This window comes from Alexandromys fortis, unplaced genomic scaffold (assembly GCF_014885135.2).
Source record: "Alexandromys fortis isolate MF-2015 unplaced genomic scaffold, M_Fortis_MF-2015_v1.1 scaffold_28, whole genome shotgun sequence".
Taxonomy (NCBI): Eukaryota; Metazoa; Chordata; class Mammalia; order Rodentia; family Cricetidae; genus Alexandromys; species Alexandromys fortis.
In genome coordinates, this window is record NW_026067901.1 from 6,076,072 (window position 1) to 6,097,460 (window position 21,389).

Below are 21,389 nucleotides of genomic sequence, written 5' to 3' on the forward strand. Positions count from 1 at the left end.
TTCTTCATCCATTCTTCCATTGAAGGACATCTAGGTTGTTTCCAGGTTCTGGCTATTACAAATAATGCTGCTATGAACATAGTTGAACAAATACTTTTGTAATATGATAGGGCATCTCTTGGGTATATTCCCAAGAGTGGTATTGCTCAGTCCTGGGGTAGGTTGATCCCGAATTTCCTGAGAAACCGCCACACTGATTTCCCAAGTGGTTGCACAAGTTTGCAGATTTTCTTAAGATGTATTTAAGTTATGTGTGCATAATGTTGAACTGTGCCTTGATTTAGTTAAAATTTTTCAGTTAACCAATCTTTAATAATCATGAAAATTTGATTTCTAAGCCCACTCCCTCAACATTTCCAAATGCCACTCAAAAACTGTAGCCTCCTGTTCTTCACTCCAAGATTCTAACTTGTTAAGTCCGCAAGGTGGACAGTGGAATGCATAGTATCTTTTCAAGCCCCCAGGTCGCTCCTGAGAGGCAGCCGGGTGTCAACCCTCTTCTGTGGAACCCAAACTCACAGAAAGCTTTGATTATCCAAAGCCTGCAGCAATACCAACGGGAATCAGCTGAAAGTCACATGCCCGAAGCAAAATATTGAACTAGAAGTAACCTAACACGTAGGGTCGAGAAATAGAGCCAGGGCTTACAAAAGAAAATAAAAACCCAGAAAGAAGCAAGGTTCATGAACCAGAAAAGGCGATCAGAATGTTGGAGGAAGAAATTGCTTAAAAGAACTCAACAAAAAGGCAAAGAAAGCTCAAGGGACAGAATTGTGGACTCAGTTTTGCTCTGGACTCTGAAAAGATTTTTATCTGTTTCAGGCTCTTTGCCTTTAGATTTGTGGATTTATGCAAATTCCTCCATGAAGTTCAGCACACTCAAGACAAAGCAGACTGTTTTTCTGGGCATCTAATGTTCAGCTGCAGACTGAGCAATCTCAGTGTTTCTCGTGTACGGCTGACTATTTCTGGATATAGTTTTGCATTGTTTCCTTAGATTTTTTTATTGTTATTCTTCTGTATATGTTCCTGGGTAAGATAATGTTCATCACATGCATGCAGGTGCCCAGGGAGTTGGGAGAGAACATCAGATCCCTAGATCTGGAGTTGCAGTTAATAGTGAGATGTCTAATAACGGTGCAGGAAGCATTATTAACCTCTGAGCCATATCTCTAGCCCATGGAGTTTTTGTGCCATTGAGCTATTTCAACTCTGAACTGTTACTTACCCAGGAGTAATGACTCCATAACACCAAGCTCACAATGAAAACTTTAAAAAAAAATAAAAGCAAAAAGAAAACAAATAAAAAAACAAATATAAACTTCAGGTAAATTAAAAGGACAGTTACTCTTTGGACAACAGTAAGACATTTATTTCTTTATAATTTGTATTCATTCATAAAAAGGAAAAACCACAGCCCTATACTACTCCATTGAAAAAATGATAAAAAATAACTAAAAAAATCAATTTGTTATTTATCAGTATCAAATAAAACTACTATTCCCTTTCCTGAAATACAAAGAAATCACAGATGTGTCTACAGCTATATAAAGTTTAATTAAGAATCTTGCATTTTAAAGCATATGATACATTGGTTAGCTTGACAACTGTTTAAAACCAATGGTCCCAGTCACTTCTGTACACTTATAGGAGAAAATGAAAAGCAGAAGTCATTAGTGCATGAGAGAGTTGAATCTATCCGCCACATACTGAAAACTAAACAACCTTCAAGTCTGTTTGCTTATCTTTCGGAACCATTTCATGCAAAAATCTAGCCAGTTTTGGTCTTTATTACCATATATTAGAAATTAAAAGGCAGGCATGCATTTGGCAAAAGATGTAGTCGTTACTGATGATATCAAATGCCCAACATGGGTCACTTCACAAGAGGAAAACCCCAAATGAAACAAGGAAAGCACAACATTTGTACAGAAAGCTAACAGAGTTTTCGTCTCCCTAAAGTATGAAGTCATTTTCTTCTTTTTCAAACCTTTAAATGTTTTACGAAATCTGTCGGTGATTGGTTGACATACTTCTGCTGGGAAGGCATTTGTCTTACTGATTTTTAAAAAGCTTCATTTGTATAACAAAGTGTTAAGTGTAAATCAATGAAATATTTATTGATATCTTCATAATGAGGACTTTAAACATTTACACATATAGTACAAAAATTATACAAATTAAAGATAGGGGTAAACATATTAATAGATCTATTTTTGCTTCCTGTAAATATTCTTTATGGACCTATAGGGTATCCTTTCTAAAAAGATAAACTCTTCTCTAATTAGCCAGCAAGATTGTGCTAATAAAATAGGATTAGACCTCTCAAGGAACCAAACATTGCACTATTCCAGGAGCCAGCTAATTCTTTCTTACCCGAGTTCTTTCACACCCACACTCAGACACATCTCCGTGCACACCATGGTAATGGGGAAACACAGGTTTCCCTTCCACACCTCACAAATTCCTGCACATGAACACTTGGGAGACATCCCTGGATAGGATACTGTCTACCTTTCCTGCCTCCCAACTTTGCATATTCTTTATAGGACCACTAGCAACATTCTGATTTGGTATTTTTAGCCAGTTTTTAGTATTGCATTGAAATGGGAAATGAGCTTTCAATTTCTTTCAAAGGAATTCTGTAGCTTTTTCAACCAGCATACGATTTCTTGATTCTACGCCTTCTATAGAGAGCTTAGACTTAGGCATGAAGCACAAAACCGGAGCAATGAGGACATTCAGAGCTTCTGACGCTGTACTGTCAGATACTACTAACTGTATACAGACGGTCACATTATAGTAAAAATGGAAGCACACTACTCCCCCGAACCTGTCATTCCACATATGAATAAACGCAGAAGTAGCCAGCACTCCACATTAGCTGTGAGCTCTGTGGCTTGGCATCGGTGAGAGGAAAAGCACAAAACAACTTCAGCTTAGAATACAAAAGTAAAAAAAAAAAAAAATCCTCACATGGCGTGTGAACTACAGCGTTAGAAAACGAACTGAAGGGCTTTACAGATTCTGAAAAGCAAATATGTAGAAAATTACTCCAAAAATAAGAATACTGATAGTAAGTTCTATAATTTGGTTTTCATAGTCAAAAACTTTCAACTCATTCATCAGAGTGATTTGGTAATGGTGTTTATGTCTAAACCTTTTCGTCCTGTTTTTGTTTTAATTTTATTGAAAACTCAAAAGATGATGAATGACAGGGGTCTTTCAAAAACACACAGTACCCCAAACAGATAGGCTAATATAAGAGACTGCGTTACTCTTACAAGTACCACATACAATCAACATTTCAACCTCTATTAAGTTTCACAACTTGTCATTAAATGTAAAGCACCCATGTATGGTGATTTTACTTTCATTCTACAGCCTATGGTATTGAATTGAACACTGTAACTTGTCCATTGAATTAAATCATGCAACTTTCACAGAATCAGGTTAAATGGTTTATAAGGCATATTGGAACGAGTTAAAAATCATTTTGTTTCCATTGAAAAGTTATTCTTTTGGAGGAAAGGGTTCCTGAATGCCTCAGTCATAATGTGTTGGAAATCAGTTGAATAGCTTGTTAGAGTCTAATTTATTTGGTTTAGGATGGAGCCACAGGGATTAGAAGGAATTACAGTCATCCCAGGATGAAGGGCGTCCTCTGAGCTGGGCTGGGAACAGCAGATGCCACAACATTCAGAATTCCAAGTAGACAAGGAAGCCAAGGGAGGGCAGTAGCAAGCTGAGGAGACTTGACGAGAGCATGGACACACCTGCAAACAAACCAAAGCACGCTTGTCATTTCACTAGTGACACTCACTCCTGTTCCCCCAGTCTGTTTGGAGAAGGCAAAATGGTATTGCCCTGAAAATCAAATGTTCCTTTATGGCAAAATAAATGTCTCTTCTTCTTAATGATGAGAGGAATAAAAACATTTGATCAAAGATTTTGTGTGGGAGATTGTGTGCATGATCTCTACATTGTGTTAAATTAAATCATTAAAATAATAACACTGAAATACTAATGTTGTCTCAAACTTCCACCAGGAGGTAAATGATCAAGAAGTACCATAAAGAGGTGAAAAGCAAACACCATATGTGAGGGCACAGATATCATCTGTGCCATTTCAAAGTACTTTCTGCATTCTTGCTGGCTTTCATTTTCTATTTTTCTGCATATTAAAAAATTAAGCTTTATTCAATTATGCAGGACCTCAACACTGCGCCGACAGAGGTAAGGAAGCTTTGAACAATTTTTACCCAGTCGTATTGGCAGACTTGACAGCAGCAGCTAGGAACCTCACCCATCTGTCTGTCAGGTCATTCAGGAGCCTGAGAAATTGCCCTCTGGGTCCCCAGAGTAAACCTGGGAAGCACATGGTACAGTTTGAAGGGCAGCTTTCAGCACATCAGAGACTGGAAAGGGGGCGTGGAATCTGATCACATGACAGACTTTTTCTCTGAGGGAGCAAAATTATTTTTTCAGGGGCTGGCCCAAAAAGGGAAATACACACACACACACACACACACACACACACACACACACACACACAATCTTCAACATACCAGGGTCTCTCATCTTTGTTTGTTCTCTTACCTCTTTCCTGATGGTTTCCTTCTATATCTATTTTTTCCTTAGTGCTTATATATCTCAGCAAATCTTTCAAGCAATATAAAAATTACAATGTTGTTACATTCTATTTTTCAAGTGAATGATTACAATGAATACAAGTGAAAACCAGCATGTTCCCCATTTCCTTTACATGGTTAAATATTTTATGTGTTACATGTGAAAAAAGTATTTCCAAAGACCGACATACATTTATGGCTAAGCAACTCATAGATTAACAAAGTATTGATTTTTTCGAGGTAGGGTTTTTCTGTAGCTTTGGAGCCTGTCCTGGAATTAGCTCTTGTAGCCCAGGCTGGCCTTGAACTCACAAAGATCCCCCTGCCGAGTGCTGGGATTAAAGGTGTGTGCCACCACTGCCCAGTTGGCAGGCTACATTTTGCAGTTACAAAGGATCAATCATTTTATTACTTATCTCAAAAGGTAATCTTATAAAAAAAACCTTAAAAGAATCATCAATCTAAGCATCACATATAAAAACATTTATTCATTTCTACTTTAAATCCTCAGGGTACATACTGATTCACAACAGTTTTTTATTAAATTATATCAGGAAGCTGAGGACAAAAATGGGTACGAGGAATTAATCATCACCTTTGATCACCAACCCATCTTCAGCAAGAAAGGTAAATGAGCCAGCAATAACCAGGCTGCCATTGTCATTCTTCCCTGACCTCCACAAGTACCCAAAGTGTGCCTTTCTAAACCTTAAATCATTCCCTCATATTTTTACATCAAAGCCATTAACAAAAACATTTTATCCTAACTTTACTAACAATCCACTTCTCTAAATTCTTTCTAAGAGTGATGGTTGAACCATTAATCTGCTCCAGCAGCAATGTCTTGGAAAACTCCATTCCTATTACTGTAAATACCAGTGGCCTTGGTGGTGAGGGGCTAGAAACACCTGAGAGTTTTCATGCAACCCATAGACTGTGAGGGTCGTGGTAACTGTGAGGTTGTCTACAACAACCACAACTCGGAAGATGAAAAATAGGGAAGGAGACTAGCAAGGGTGGTAACTGCACTTAAGAAACAGACTAAAGGAGACCAAGAAAAAGTAGGCCTGGGGATAAGGAGAAGGAGCAATATGCTTGCTATAAGCAAGAGGGTACATTGGAAGAATGGATGCCCAAACCAGAAGGAAAAGAAGAAAATCCCTTCAGTCCTCCTTGAGGGAGACATGACAGGATCAGGGCTCTATCACATTTTGCCTGCAGGAGATAAGGATCACAGCAAAGATAGGGCACAAATCCATTGAGTTCATAGCAGACCCAAGACTAGTCCACTCTATTCTGATGTAGTCTCTTGGTCCAGTCACCTCCCAGAAGATGGCAGACCAAGGGGCACCTGCACAGGCTGCCTATTTTCCCTGAATGACATCTCAGACTGTAGACCTGGGACAGAGTACTGTGGTTCACTCTGTCTTAGAGCTGATTGTCCCTACTCCATGATTGTAAAGGACCTGCTAAGAAAATGGAAGGCCACCATGTCTTTCGGAGAAGAGGAGTCTAATTTGCCTTGGACAAAGGTCAAACCTTGGCCACATTCTAGTGACCAGCTCTCTATTGGAGGGAACATCAACAAATGGTCTGAGAAAACTGGATGTCCACTTGTAGAAAAATGAAATTAGATCTGTATATGTCACCTTGTAGAAATACAAACTCCAAGTGGATCAAAGACCTGAATGTGAAACCAAAATACTGAACCCTCTGGAAAAAGTCATAGACAGTACCTATAGGATACTGATGCAGAACTTTCTGAAGAAGGCTGCAGTTGGACAAGCATTAAGGTCAATAATTGACTTTATAAAGCTGAATACTTTCCGCACAGCTAATAAAGCAATCAGTTGGGTCAATATAAAGTCCATAGAATTGGAATCTTTGTCAGCTATATATTTGACAGAGGTTAATAACCAAAATATATATAAAACTAAAAAAAATAAAACAAAGTCAGAAAAAAAAAACTGGACTTGGGATCTGAACTGATAGTTCTCAAAAGAAGGGGAAAATGCCTAAGAAATGCCAAAAATAAGTTTACCATTCCTTAGCCATTAGGAAAATGCAAATCAAAATGGCTTTGGGATTCCAGGATATCCCAGCTCAAATGGCAAAGATCAACAGAACAACAGAAAATAACAGCAAATGCTGGAGGAGATGGTCCGGCCACTCTGGAATCAGTGTGGATAATTCTCAGAAAACTAAAAATTAATCTACCATATAACTCAGCTATACCATTCCTTGACATACACCCAAGGACTTGACAACTTGTTCCATAGAAGCAACTTCAGCCCATGTTTATTGTTGTGCTATTCACAACAGTTAAGAGGTGGGAACAACCTAAATCTTCTACAGCTGGCAAATGGATAATAAAAATGTGATATATACATACCATGAATAATAATTAGCTACAAAAGAAAAACTGAAATTCTGCAATGTTTAGGTAAGTTGATAGAACTAGGAAAGATCTTATTGATGAGGTAATGCAGAAAGACAAACGTCTCCTCTACTCTCTCATTGAGGCTCCTAGATTTCAATGTTCAGATGTGGATATGTATCCTGTAGTAACTGTAGAAACCAATAGAGTAAAACAGGACCATTTCCAGAGAGGGTTGGATATGGGAGCAATAGAAAGGGGAATTGCAGGGCACAAGTGATCTGATGTGACAAGGTTGGGGAAAATGAGGGTCTTTAATTGGTGAGGAGGGAAATAGAGAGGAAGAATGGAGATGAACAAAATAAATGTAAGTATGTCTGGAAAAGTCACAAGGATTCATACTATTAACCATCTATCTAAAAATATGTATATCACAATACGTTGGTATATACATATACACGCATAGTTTAAATTAAATTTTCCCATCTGAGCTGACAATGTTCCCTCCAAGAGCTTATGAACATCTTACTAAAACCTCAACATCAGGCATGAGCATTCTATTTTTGAGTTATTGATCTGCTTTATCCAAGAGACTCCCAAAATATTATCAACTATAGTAAATTCCTTTGGTTGCCCCTCAGAGGTGGAAGGCAAGTCCCTGTTGCTGAACACATCATGAACTTCAAACATAGGACCTAGAGGCCCCTGAGCTGGAACTGCTCTGAATTCTCCTTGAGGACTAGCTTTCATGGTACCAGATAGCACCATGTAAGATTCTAAAAGAAGGAAGCAACCAATAGTCCTACATAGCTATGTAGGATGACCATGAACCATATCGATGACCAACTAGCATGGAATCATAATCCTATGGATGCATTAGTGGCACACATACTTTTAGTAACCAATAGTTGTCTACTTGAGGAAATGAGAGTTAACTCACATCTGGTACTGGAAACCTAGCTAACTATCCAGAACTAGTGAATTCATGAATCTTGGAGGAGAATCTTCAACCGCCACTTCATTAAAACAGTGCAATTCATAACTCCATTCTAAATATTTGTTTTCACACATGCAGATAAGCACTGACCTCATCTTTCTTTAAGGAAATGTCTCTTTGGAACAGGTGGAGACTGATACAGAAAACCACAACCAGTCAAAGTTGTGGAGCCGAGTTCCAATGGATACATCCACCATGGAGCTTTTGTACCCAAGGCTTAGGAATCAGTATATAAAACAGAGTGGAAAGGCTGTGAGAGCCAGAGGATCATGAATTTTACCATGAAACTGTGTCTTCTAATAATGTCAGAAGTGACACATAAAAAAACATGAGTAGAATGAGGACAACAAGCCTGCTAGCCCTCAGCCCTACAAAAAAACAACAAGCAACTAAGGAATGTTCAGAGAAGAAGAAGTAATCTTTCTCAGAGTAGAGCACATTAAAGGGTTATATAACACCTAATGATAAGCCCTGAAAACATAGAAACAGGAAGTTCTATGCAGACTGAGCAGACTAGGGTTATGCATTTAGGAATACATACATACATACAGACAAAAACAGACACACACACACGCACACACAAGTAAGAAACAATAATTAATGAAAAAGAGACCATGGATTTGAAAGAGATCAAGGGGGGTAATACAGAAGGATTTAGGAAGAAAAGGAAAGTAGAAAATGATGTAATTACATTATAATCTCGAAAATAAAGGAAATTTTAAAAAGTAGTCAGTGAGGGCCAAAACTTGAGAACTGAATATCAAAGGCCCCTGGGCTTTTAACAACTGCTCAAGAGCATCCACAATGTAGATGTTGACAACTGCTATCAATAACTATGACAACTGTGATGATGATTAGGGGATCTCAGATATGATGTCTTATAGAACAGATTAGATTTTGGTGGTCCTTACACAGTGGGACTCAGAAGGTATATTCTCTCTCTCTCTCTCTCTCTCTCTCTCTCTCTCTCTCTCTCTCTCTCAGACACACACACACACAGACACACACACACACACTCATAATATGTCAACCTAACGGTCCAGAGCAGTAGGTATTTTGTGTGTGTGATAAGCCATTATTTCAGGTCTTTGCAATAAGAAATGAAAAACTAAGCATACAATGCACACATCAGCAGTAAGTTAAAGGAATTGACAATTTAATCTTATATTCTACTTCCTTGATAATCTATTAAACAAAAATATCATTCAAGCTAGTATAAATTTCTTAAGACCAATTCATGGCAAATGACTTAGGAAAGATGATCAGAAGAGAGAAGGACCCTTACTATTGCTCAGCACTAAAGGCATGCTCTGACCACCCAAGGACACTGCACTGTGCCCTTACTGTGTCAAGGCAAGGGCACAAAAGGGGAAAAAGCCAAGTGGAGAAACACAGCTCCTACCCTTGCTGTTTGAAAGAGGTTTTTGCATTCTTTCATGGTTTTTAAATCTTTTGTTTTTCTGCATATTTTAAAAAATATGCCATACCCCACATGTTATTTTATTCTGATAAGATGACCAATAACAAACCTCAATTAAACAGAAAAACATTTAGTTTTCCGTGTCCGACCTAATTGAAACGAACTATTCTGTAGTCCCATCTGAGGGTGACCGTGGGGTTGCTCCAATGCTCTGTCTACTCACCACAATTACATCAGCAATGGGTATGCATTGATATGTTTGTCTGAATATGTGGCTTGGCACGGTCCTAACTGTGTCTGCAAAAAGCAGCTTAGGGAATCAGGGTTGGCGTTTTGAAGCTTTGGTGTTAGGATGCAAACCAAACACAATTTCATAATTTGTGGTTTTGACTTCAGGACATTTGATTTATTTAAAATAAACTCTTTGTGTTTATGTGTTATATTGAATGCCTCTAATGGCTCAAGTTTATGTAATTGTGGCCTGCATCTTCAGTTCTCCTTACATTCCAAACAGAAATTAAAGACCTAATTGAATTACCATTTAGTCACTATAAATGTGAAATATATAAAAATATTTTCTTGAAATGTTTTCAGTAAATGTTGTTATACTCACAAACCATTTATCATATTACTATTCTCCTGACTCTGGTTCTTACATTGTATTTACGGACTATATACTTTGCTTTCCATTGGTCTCCTGAATGTTAAACATGGGGGAATCATCAGTCTTGTGAAACATCTTTCCATATCAGAATAAATGTGAAACCAAATTAAAGTACCTTGTTTAACCTGGACTTTCTTGTCTCTCTTTCAATAGAACTCTTGGACATACTAGTTTTTTCAAAAAGAATTATGATCAACCAAGTGTATGCAAGTGTGTTTGAGTTACCATCATTTGAGGCTCCTCGCTTTCAGTCTCCTGATATGAATACAAACCTTATAATAACTGCAGAAACAAAGTTAAACAGGACCATTTCCAGAGATGGGGTGAATAGGGAGGCAATAGAGAGGGGACTTGCAGGGTGCAAGTGATCGGATAGGAGAAATGGGGTCAAAGGGGGTTTCTAGGTAGTCCAGAGGAGGAAGATAAACTTTGAAGAAGACGGGACTTGGGTAAAGAGAGCAGTCATGTACAGAGACAGGGAGCAGATGTTTCTATTGAGTTACTTTGCTTAAAAGTAGAGAAGTCTTTCATACAGGTAGAGAAATTTTCTGTGTTTTATCAAAGCATTTTTCAGAACTCCTTATGATGAGAGAAGATGATCTTAAGGGGTGGAACATAGTATAACATAGGCCACAGAAAGGCCAAAGGGAAATAACAGGGAAGGGTTAAGTAGGGAGAAAAGGATAGAGGAGACGTAGGAGTAGGGATGGCTAAAGGTATTTGGGAAAGCCATATGGAAACCTCACAACACACACACACACACACACACACACACACACACACACCCCAGTTTAAATAAAACTACGTAACACAGGGCATAGTGCTCCTCTCAGAATTCATAAATTACCAACAAAACAAAAAGGGCAGTGTCAGGTGTAAGTTACCTCCTCTTGAACTGTTTTTGGTCTTGGAGGTCCTAGAAACCCACAAAACAATACAGACTATTGCCAATGCTTTTGATTAGTGCCTCCCCCCAAGAACTTGATGGTGAGACCCTATTGCTGAGGATACCACACACTTGGATCACAGGATTTGGAGAAATCAAGCTCTTACTGATGGGGAAGCTTCTCATCTACTGTTTAGCTTACTAGATGGTGCTATTATGCCTGTTTGGAGAGAAAAGTCATCAGCAGTCAGACCCAGTTATGAGCCTAGAGAGCTACAGTAATAATCATTTTCATTGATATTTCCATTGATGCAATAGTAGCAAAACTGCGATGGGATAATCAAGAACTTTCTTATTTAATTTAAGACCCAGTCCATCGGTAGAAAAGGGATCTAGTAATGTAGATCTGATCAAGAACCCATAGTGAGGAAGCTCATAGGCAATATGTGTGAACTTACAAATACTATTTTGCTAAATGGATATAGAGTCCGTTGCTCTTTAAATATGCATTCCTATAGCCATAGATTAGTGAAGCTCACTGAGTTGACACATAAGGGAAGCTTATTTGTGCAGTGGGCAGCAATTAACACTAAAACTGTAGTTTTGACAACTAACGTAGAGAGAATAAACATCTGTGGAGTACTAAGCTGTAAGAAGGACAGCTATATTATGCATGTTCCTGTAAGGTAGAGAAAACATCACAGAGGGGCATGGGAAGATTGGAAGAGCCAGAGGATGGGAGGAATGGGATAAAGACAGTGTGTTCTGGGCACAACAGGACACTTATGAAAACATAGTAGCTGTGGATACCTGCCTAAGATATACACAAGATCAAGAAAGTCAACATTCCAGCATGGGTCAGGAAAAAGTCAATGACTCTCTTCCCCCAGCTGAGGAGCTAATGACAGCTGTTAGTTGCTAAGACAAGAAGTGTCAATTTTATTTAGTGGTACTGTCTCTAGTAGACCAATCACGCTCCAGTGGATGATCCCACACTTATAGTGCAAATTGGATTCAGTGGGCTTTAAAAATATAAAATAGATGAATTTGTAAGCAGGCTGTCAGATAGGAGGTGGATTCAAGAGAAGGCAGTACAAGGAGTAAAGACAATGAATAAGAACAAAATAATACTGTATTCATACTTGGAATTCTTAGAAATATTATATACATATGTGTACACACATACACATATATTGCCATTTCTGATGTTTAAATTGATTACAAACATCCAACTGCAGCTACTATGTCCATTTGACTGACAAAACTGTAGTGGTATTTTATTTGTATTTTAATAAATAGAATTTGTCTGAGGATCAGAAAAGTAAAACAGCCACACTGGCCAGTCTTACAGACCAGGCAGCAATAACACACACCTTCAATCCCAGTGGCCACACTAGCTTGCCATAGAAACCAGGTGGTAGTGGTGCACGCCCTTAATCTTAAAACTAGAGAAGAATATAAGAAGGGAGGAGACAGCTCTCAGACACAGTCTCATTCTGTGATTCCTGGAGGCAGGATCACCATTATCTGGACTGAGGTTGAGGTAAAAGCCAGTGGCTGACTGCTTTGCTTTTCAGATCTTCACTTGAACCCCAATTTCAGTCTTTGAGTTTTTATTAATCATGCTTCACAAAACTATCATACTTAAAAGTTCTTTTTTTAGGGAGTCTTTTCTTGTGTCCATCTGTTAGCACACAGACTATGGACAGCTTCTATATAGAGCTTCATATAGATAAAGTATAATTTCAAGTGCTTGACCTTCTCTGAGTCTCATACATAGAATGTGCTCAAGTTGAACCACGCTGTCCAAGCCATATTTTTTTTTCCGATTTCAAAACATAGATGGGAGAGAAAGCAATGAGGGTGGGGTATGGGAGCGTTGGCCTAAGGAAGATTACTGAAGGAAACCCATGGAAGTTGAGTAAAACCTGTGGCGTTTCTCTTTCTTAAGTCTCTCCGTAGTATAATCCCACTAACCCTTAAAGAACAGTGGCTAGGAAGAAGCCTACCCTCTCCCTGAATAGTTTTAGGCTAGTAATGATTACCTTTTATTAGGAACTGTAAGTGTGTTTGGGCAATATTACTATGTGGTAGCTCAAAGTAAGGGGCTTGGAAGGCAGGCAACAAGAACCAGCCCTGCCTTTGCCTTTTCGTGGTTGCTTCATTTTTTTTTTAAAATACGCCAGTTCCTTCCACTGTTAAATAGACTAAATTCATCTCATCTATTTATTATGAGAACTGAGAATATGTTTATCAAAGATGTGCATCTACATGAACACATGGATATCTATATCTATATATATCTATATATCTATATATATATATACATGTATGTACATGAACATATACAGCATAATTTGTCTTAATCACGATATGTAGAAGTTCATTACTAAACTGGGTGAAAAAGGGAATTCTGTATTCAAAGATAGGTCTCAAGGCAGCAGATTGCCATCTTTTGCTTTCTCTAGGTAATCCTGGCAGCTGTGTTACAACCCATTCCAACTCGTCACCCCAGGGAATGCATGGAATTCCACTTACTGCAATTGGTAAACAGTTGTCCCATTAAAGTCCTTCAGAAAATGCATGGCTAATTGAAAACTATCCATGGATCATCCCCATAATATTTGATAACCTTTATTCTTTCTCTGTACCTACACTGTAGTTTTCAAAGAGTAGATAGAAAAAAATAGTACTATAAGCTTGGCATACCAAACCTTTCGGGAATAAGCCAGCTCCTGTGCAGTCTTTCTCTGTAATCAAGTGACTTTGATTTCAGTAACAGAAACCTAACCAAAGGAAGAAGATAGCTGTACTAGCTCTAGAGACGAGAGTTCAAACATTGAATGCTCAGACCTGCCTTAGCTCAAGTTTCCTCTCATCTTTGACACACATTTGACTAAGTATGTCCTAAGTAGATGTATATGTCCTAAGTAGATGTGACGTCCTAGCTGAAGCCCCAGCTCACAAACCCATCTATTTTGACAGCAAACATCCAGCATCTTCTTTGAAAGACAATCTGATATTCAAATGTTTGGTTGCTCTCTCCCATAGACTAGCAATTGTGGCTGAGTTTATGGTTGTCTATGGTTTAACAAACATAGAACAGCTTCCCGTTCCTCATGCAAGTACTAGCCTATAAGTCATGGTTACTTTATAAAATGTTTCTTGTTTTTGTTTTTTGAGACAGGGTATTGTATTGTAGTCTAAACTGGCAAAAGCTCACAGCAATCCTCCTGTATCAGGATTATGAAGATGAGCCCCACACCTAGCTGGGGGCTTGATTTATCACTGGAGAACTAACATTTTTCTTAGGGAAAGGTCTTTGTGGACCAGGTCAGCAAGGGCACACTTTTCCAGTGGAGGGTGAATGAACACTGAGAGTCTGTCAAAGCAGCATGGGAGAACAGCTTCCTCCACATTTCTAAACCACAGTAATCCTTCCATCAAGGACTTTAAGTGTCACTTAGAACTTATGTCTACAACTGTAAGAATGTGTATTCTCTGGTCATACTGTAGAAACTGGAAAAATAGGTTTGTGGTAACCACTTACATGAGTTCTTTAGACTCTCTCTAGTTGGCTCTTTACTTTCAGCTGTTTTTCAATTGTTTATGTATAATCAAAAGAACAATTAAGAATTTTATTTCTTAGTGAAATAGTATGAATAACACCAGTGCCATTGCCACAGGTAGATCTCTCAGCTGATAGAGCTGTCAGAATTTCTGACCTCATCTACCAAAGGAAGGACAGGTGAGTTTGTCCTATATATGCAGAAGTGTTTATCTAATTATTCTTTATCAGTATAACTCGGGAGTCAGATATAAGGATAAGAACCTGATTAATCAGAGAAGCAATGGAGAAGGGACTAGTGACCTCCTTTGATCCAAAAGGGCAGGGAATCTTTCTAAATCCTTCCCTATTACTTCCTGTATCTCTCTATATGTCCTTAATCCTCCAAAACCCTCTATGGCTAATTTTGGTCAGCTAGTAACTAGCTCTGCCTTCTGATTTAAAGTAATCTTTATTTGGAGACTTGAGAGTATCACAGTGCAATCAAAATATCCCACAACATATATGGACTCAGCTATTTATAAAAAGATACTCTGAAAATATAATACAGAAGATGTTTACAAGCCCTATAAGGGACTTAGCACAACTGGTTGCGATTCTGAGTCTTCCTCTGGCTTCAACAAATTACTGAGCTGTATCTGGCTCTCCACAGGATCTCAGAGTAATCAGATAAAAAGTCAGTTATGTAATTATTACCCTAAATTTTGTGGTTGAAATGAATAAAATTAGGTATTAAAGGAGGCAAAGCCATGCCTAACCTTGAGATAGCAATATTTATTTAGGATCATATTCCACACATAGATTTTTTTTTTATTTTTTGTTTTTTTTCAGTTCATTCAACTCAGTTGTCTTGAGGACCTGAGCATGTGGTTGATAGAAAGTTATGGAAGCAAAAACCAATGTTTATGCCCCAGCTTGCTTCAGCACTAGGATACCTGGAAGTCTGATAGCAGCGGCATCAGAATGAGAATGAGCGTCAGCTGATTCGTGAGAAGCAGCACCAGCAGATTTGTTCTTTAGTCATTTCTCTGGCCTTTGTTCTTCCCACACTACAGTTTACAATTCCGAGTTCATATACGCTTTTCCTTATTTGTCTACACCTGAACACTGAGCATTTAAGATTTGCAATCCTGCCCCCAAGCAGAAAGTTCACTTGCCTAGAATTCGGCAAGGAGTATGCAGTAAAACCTCGTATTAGTGAGGTGGACTTTAGAATTTCCATTAGGCCAGATAACAAAACTGTTATCTTTGCAATGTCTACAGTATTTACTGAAAACAGTTAAAATAATAGCCTTAATTTTTTCCACATTCCCTTGTGTTTGTGTGTGTCGCATGTGTGTGCCATGGGCAAGTGTGACAAGCACAGCCTAACTTGGTGGCATCACTTCTTATGCCCCTTTAGGTGGTGGACAACAGACTAGGAGACAGGGGCTCTTCTACTTACCTAGACATCTCACCAGCCCAGAAAAAAAGAGAGAGATTTTAACTTTCTTATTACAAAAAAGAAATTTGATAAGGTGATGGGCACGCTCATGGGTTCATTGAATCTGCAATTGTATTTATAGATCAAAATAGATTTATCCTGTAAATATACACTTTTTTCCACTTAAAAATAAGTATATGAAATAAAGCAAAGCCAAAAAAGCTGAACAAAGATTTAATGGAAGGAAGTATCTTTTTAGTAAACCAAGCTTTTCTTAAACTCACAGAAATCTACCTGCCTCTGCCTCCCAGGTGCTTAGATTAATGGTGTGTGCCACCACCTCCTGGCTACCCTAATTTTAGAGTTTCTCAAAAATTAAACATAGGCAAAATCAGAAATTGAAACAGACTTGAGATTTAGGTATAGTGGGATGTTCTATATTTGATTCCCATTTTCATCTTAGGATATGTTTTTTGTTCATTCTAGTATCTATGTAACAACTTGCATATTTTGATTTTAATTATTTTCTTGTCTCTTTGAACCTTTGAGATAGGAAAAGTACTAATCTCTATGGGAAGAAAAAGCTTTAGACTGACTCCTTGTTCTGTCAGCAGCTGATTTGTAACCATGGACCACAAGCACAGTTCTGAAAGACTGTGATCGTTGGCTGTTTCAGATCTTCATGAAGTGGACAAGGAATTATCAAAATGACAGTCTTTCATCTTAGGAGTCTGAAGGTTAGCATCCTGGTCATGCAGCCTTGACTCTAAGACAACTGTAATAGTTAAGGTTATCAGGCAGTGAGCCATAAAACCTTCAAACTTATTTGTTAGGTTTCTCCTTATTTATAATAATCAAACACGGTATTAGTCTATGTGTATACATCTAGGGCTTGATCATATAAGCACTAGTGGTTTTAGTATTTTTTTTTTTCAAGAGTGAAAACCGCTAACAGTCTTGCCTCTTCTACTTGTTGGGCAATTGGGAACCTAAAAGCCAAGCAAAATAGCCATTTGTACTGTTGGCTGATGTGTGCAGTTTGCTGGCAGTGTACACTGCAGGGGTATTTACTCCACGCTGTTGACTTTAGTTCTTCCCCACCAGAAGATGCCAGACTGCCAGGCTGCACTTCCTCTCAGAATGAACTGAGCTGTTACCACAGAGTGACTACCCATGATTAAGCGGGAAGGACAAAAGTAACCACACTCAAAACTTCAATTCTGATAGGAATTTTTGGCAAAGTAAAACTATAATTATGAGGACTTGTGGAATTGGCCTACTACATCTTAAGACAGCAAGGTGACAGGTTGGCAGGAGTGTGAAGTTTGGGGTAAGAAAGGATTCTATTACATACTAGCCCTGCTAACTTGACTATGGACCCTCTCAGAAGGCTCTGATCCTCTTTGAGCTGGAATATGGAAAGTGGAATACTTACATACTAGGTGTATGAGAGAATCATTTTTAAAAACTATGTTAGTATATATTGTAAAAGCATTATGAATTTAATTTGTTGGTTCAAAAAGGTTTTAGGAGTATTTACTGAGACTATATGGAGCCTGGAATAAGACACAATGTCCTTGGGTTTAAGGCTTAGGGTTCTATTCATCCAATGTATACCATGCCAATGGCCTTCCTGGGTTTGTTTATTTATAGCATATGCCGAATCTTCACCAGTGGTACAGGATTTCTGCTTGATAGCCCCAGGAATCAGAGCATGTTGTTACACAGGCTATGAACTTGGCTCTGGGCCTCACTTATTGCTAGATTATTCTGCACAGAGTCTGTGTAGACTTTATGGAAAATATCCAATGACTACCACAGCCATTCTTTCTTAAGCTCAGTTAAAGTCTAACAACCTGGGGGCTTCTGATGCCATTCTTGTGTGGCAGACTCATAAAACAAATAGCATCTTTTCCCTGCTTCCACCTTCGCTTCTGAAGCGATCAGGTTTGAGGTTCAGTGGTAAAATGTAGAGTGAACGAGAAGGTTAAAATTGTTGTGTTCTTACTTGCCAAGGTGGTAGCCCTTCCTTAGAGCTTAGATTTAGAGGCCAACAAAGCATATCCACCATAACTTCCTTCGCATTTGTTCTACTGTGTTTCCTTTTTATTGTTGGGTTATGTGGTGTGTTGAATAGAGAAAGAGCAAAAAGAAAAACTGATTCTGTTTGGTCACCATGTAATTGTCCTTACACTTATTGTAAGTGTGTCTAAACAAGAAAATTCAAACTAAAGGGAAAGATTTACCTTTCCATGAAGTCACTGAAATATTTCCCATTCTTCTTTTTCACAAATTTAAAAAGGCAGTCTTTGCTGATCTTAACATCTGCATATGCCTGAGATCGTGGCAGAACATGATCTGCAACTAGGTGAGACAGCAGGATCTGTAATACTGTGCTGTGGGACAATGATCTTGTACCTTGTAAATATTTGTCACTCATATTGGTTTAATAAAATGCGGATTGGCCAGTAGCCAGGCAGGAAGCATAGGCAGGGTAACCAGATCAGGAGAACTCTGAGAAGAGGAAAGGCTCAGTTTGCAGTTGTCACCCAGACACAGAGGACTCAAGATGAGAATGCCTCACTGATAAAAGGTACAAAGCCAAGTGGCTAACACAGACAAGAATTATGGGTTAATATAAGATATAAGAGTTAGTAAGAAGCCTGAGCTAATAGGCGAACAAATTTATAATTAACTAAGGCCTCAAGTGTTTTTTGGGACTGAATGGCTGCAGAATCGGAAGGGACAAAAATCTCTGTCAACAACTTTCCATCACCGATTTTCTTCCTCTACAGTTTTAAGAAGCTCTTGACCCCATTTCCATTCCTAAATTTTTAACATTAATCAAGAATCTTTTCCTCAGTTTTTTTTTCTGTCCCACTTCTTATTTTCTGTTAGAATGTTCACTTGTCAAAACAGATTTTGCCATCCTTAGATAATAGTAAGCCTTGGCCATTTTGAGAAATCATAGAAATGTCATTTGATAGGTGTAGGTAGATATTTATCCCAGTCTTGAATATCATGGGAGAGGTTTTCAGAGAGGCTTTTGGGAAATGTACTTTATTTTAAGATGGAACCTAAGAAACAATGCTGTCTTCTTTTGGGGGTATTTATTAGCATCGGCATAGGAAAAATAATTCCTGAAATCGCCGAAGCCTTTGGAAACCAGTGGCAAGGAAATCTGTGAGTGGTGCTGAGACCTTGTAAGTAAGAAAAGAAGGCAAAACTTGTTCCTTTATATTTTTGAAATACCATACATATCAGGATAAAGCCGACCTATTTCAGGCAGTTTTGAGTTTTTCTACCCATGAAAAGTATTCTAGAGAACACAGATGCTTCTCAGATATTATTCTTTAGCTAGAAGTAATGAGCCAGTGTTTCCCCTCATTTATTATATTAACAACACCATCTGACAGCTTGGGGCAATTTCTGTTGTCTCAATTTCTGTATTTTAATTTCATGATACACTAAAAATAAAGTTATATAACTATGTAGTTGGTTCTCTGATGAATTTTGGTTTCTTAGTTTATACCATAGCTCTTTCTTTATCTACTTCTACTGATATTTGTAGATGTGTAACAAGAACGCTGGGCACAGCGTGTCTAAACTGGCATCTTATTGCCTCCAATCATGTATTTTCAGGAGACATATCTGTCTTAGGATGTGTTTCTGCTGGTCAGTTAAGCAGATGGGTCTGCTTATTTATATAAATCTTCAAAATCAGAAGATTTTCATCAAATCATCAAAAAATGCCAATTGGGTCTTCTTCCAAGCAAATTCTAAATATAATGGTGTCTCATCTCTACTGTTCCCCCACTCATCAAAATTGAATTTAATTTTTGTTTCGACCATCACCATGGTGCTTCTGTTTCCAAAGATCCACAAATATTTTTATCTGAGTCATGCTCAAAGACTGGCTGAAAATCTCTTTTGCAAAATACAAATCTTATCATGAAAATTTTTACTGTTGGATGTTTTCATGGTATCACTTTATATTTGGAAGACTACCCAAAGCCCTTCATTAAATCCTGTAAAGTCCTAATGGCAAAGAGCTTCCCGCTTCCCTTACCTAACTTGGCTGATCTCTTCATGACTTCTCCATGGCTTGTCTGCAGCCACAGGTATCCTTGAACATCAACGCTTTCTCTCATATCAAGGTTCTGTGATTGTCTTTGTCACATAAATGGATGGACCTCCCTCTCCCATCTATCCCCCTTTCAGCTGCATCTTGGAGTCAGCCTCTTCTGACACTCTCACAGTAAACAGTTGCCACCTCCTTGTCCTTCTACACTCATCATCTAAGACTATGTCATATATTTGATATTAAAGATTTATTTTGGGTCTTTGGAACAAAATTTATCAGATTTGCTTAGAGAAGACTTTGCCTTCACTGTTTACAAATATTGGGTCTCCTAAAACTGCAAATGACCATTGTGTTGTGTTGTTGCTCTAAAATCCATTTGTTAAAGTTTTCATCTCTGGTACCTCAGAATATGACTGTATTAACAGCAGGTTTTTTTGGTCCACCCACTGAGACAGTGTGCCTGAGCTAATGGGAGCTCACCAAATCTACCTGGAGTGGGACTAGACGAGCATGGGATCAAACTGGACCCTCTGAATGTGGATGACAATTGGGTCAGACTGAGAAGCCAATGATAATGGAAGTGGAATTTGTCTCTACTGCATGTACTGGCTTTTTGGGATCCTATTCTATTTGGATGCACAGCTTCCTAAGCCTGGATGTAGTGGGGAGGGCCTTGGATTTCCCACAGGGCAGGGTACCCTGCCCTCTCTTAGGACTGAAGGGGGAGGAGGAAGGGGAATAAAGGAGTAGGAGGGGAGTGGGAGAAGGGGAGGAAGTGGAAATTTTGATTGGTATTATTTATAAAGTAATAAAAAATTTATATTTGAAACAAAGACATATATAAGTTAAAATTTAGGTCATTAGAATGGATCCTAATTTAATACAACTGGAGTCAAGGTAAGAGATGTGAATCTACATGCAGGGCAGACCTTGTGAACAGGTATGATGAAACAACCTTAGAGAGACCTCAGGATAAAACATTCTGGACCCACTCCATCTTGGGTTTCTAGCTTCTAGATTAGAACTAAGATAAATCATTTCCTATTTTTAAAGCCATGTTTCTGTGTCACTTAGTTATAGCGGCCCTAGAAAACTAATAGATTGCTAAAAACACCATGCCAAAAATATTTTTACTGAGGAGATTCTGGTTCTTCTGCATTACAACTTTGGTATACAGAAAGTCAGTATTTTACAAAACACAACTTAGAAAAGATAGCAAAACACACATATACTCCCCAGCTAAGGAAAGGGAACACTGGCAGCACCAGCGGCCTCTTCCAACCACTCCCCAGGGTCCGCAAAAAGGAAGTACTGCTCAGAGTCTGGTACTATTCATTCT

At 38.4% G+C, this 21,389-nt stretch overlaps 1 protein-coding gene across 1 annotated transcript in view; it reads right to left on the reverse strand.

The window, feature by feature from the left end:
* Window positions 1-60: 60 nt before the first annotated feature.
* The window catches only part of Cntn1 (contactin 1), a 271,171-nt gene continuing 249,842 nt past the window's right edge, over window positions 61-21,389 (reverse strand). The window contains exon 24 of the mRNA XM_050130990.1: window positions 61-3,776. Within this exon, the coding sequence (XP_049986947.1) occupies window positions 3,700-3,776 (77 nt within the window). The 3' untranslated portion in view covers window positions 61-3,699. The remainder of the gene's footprint in view (window positions 3,777-21,389) is intronic.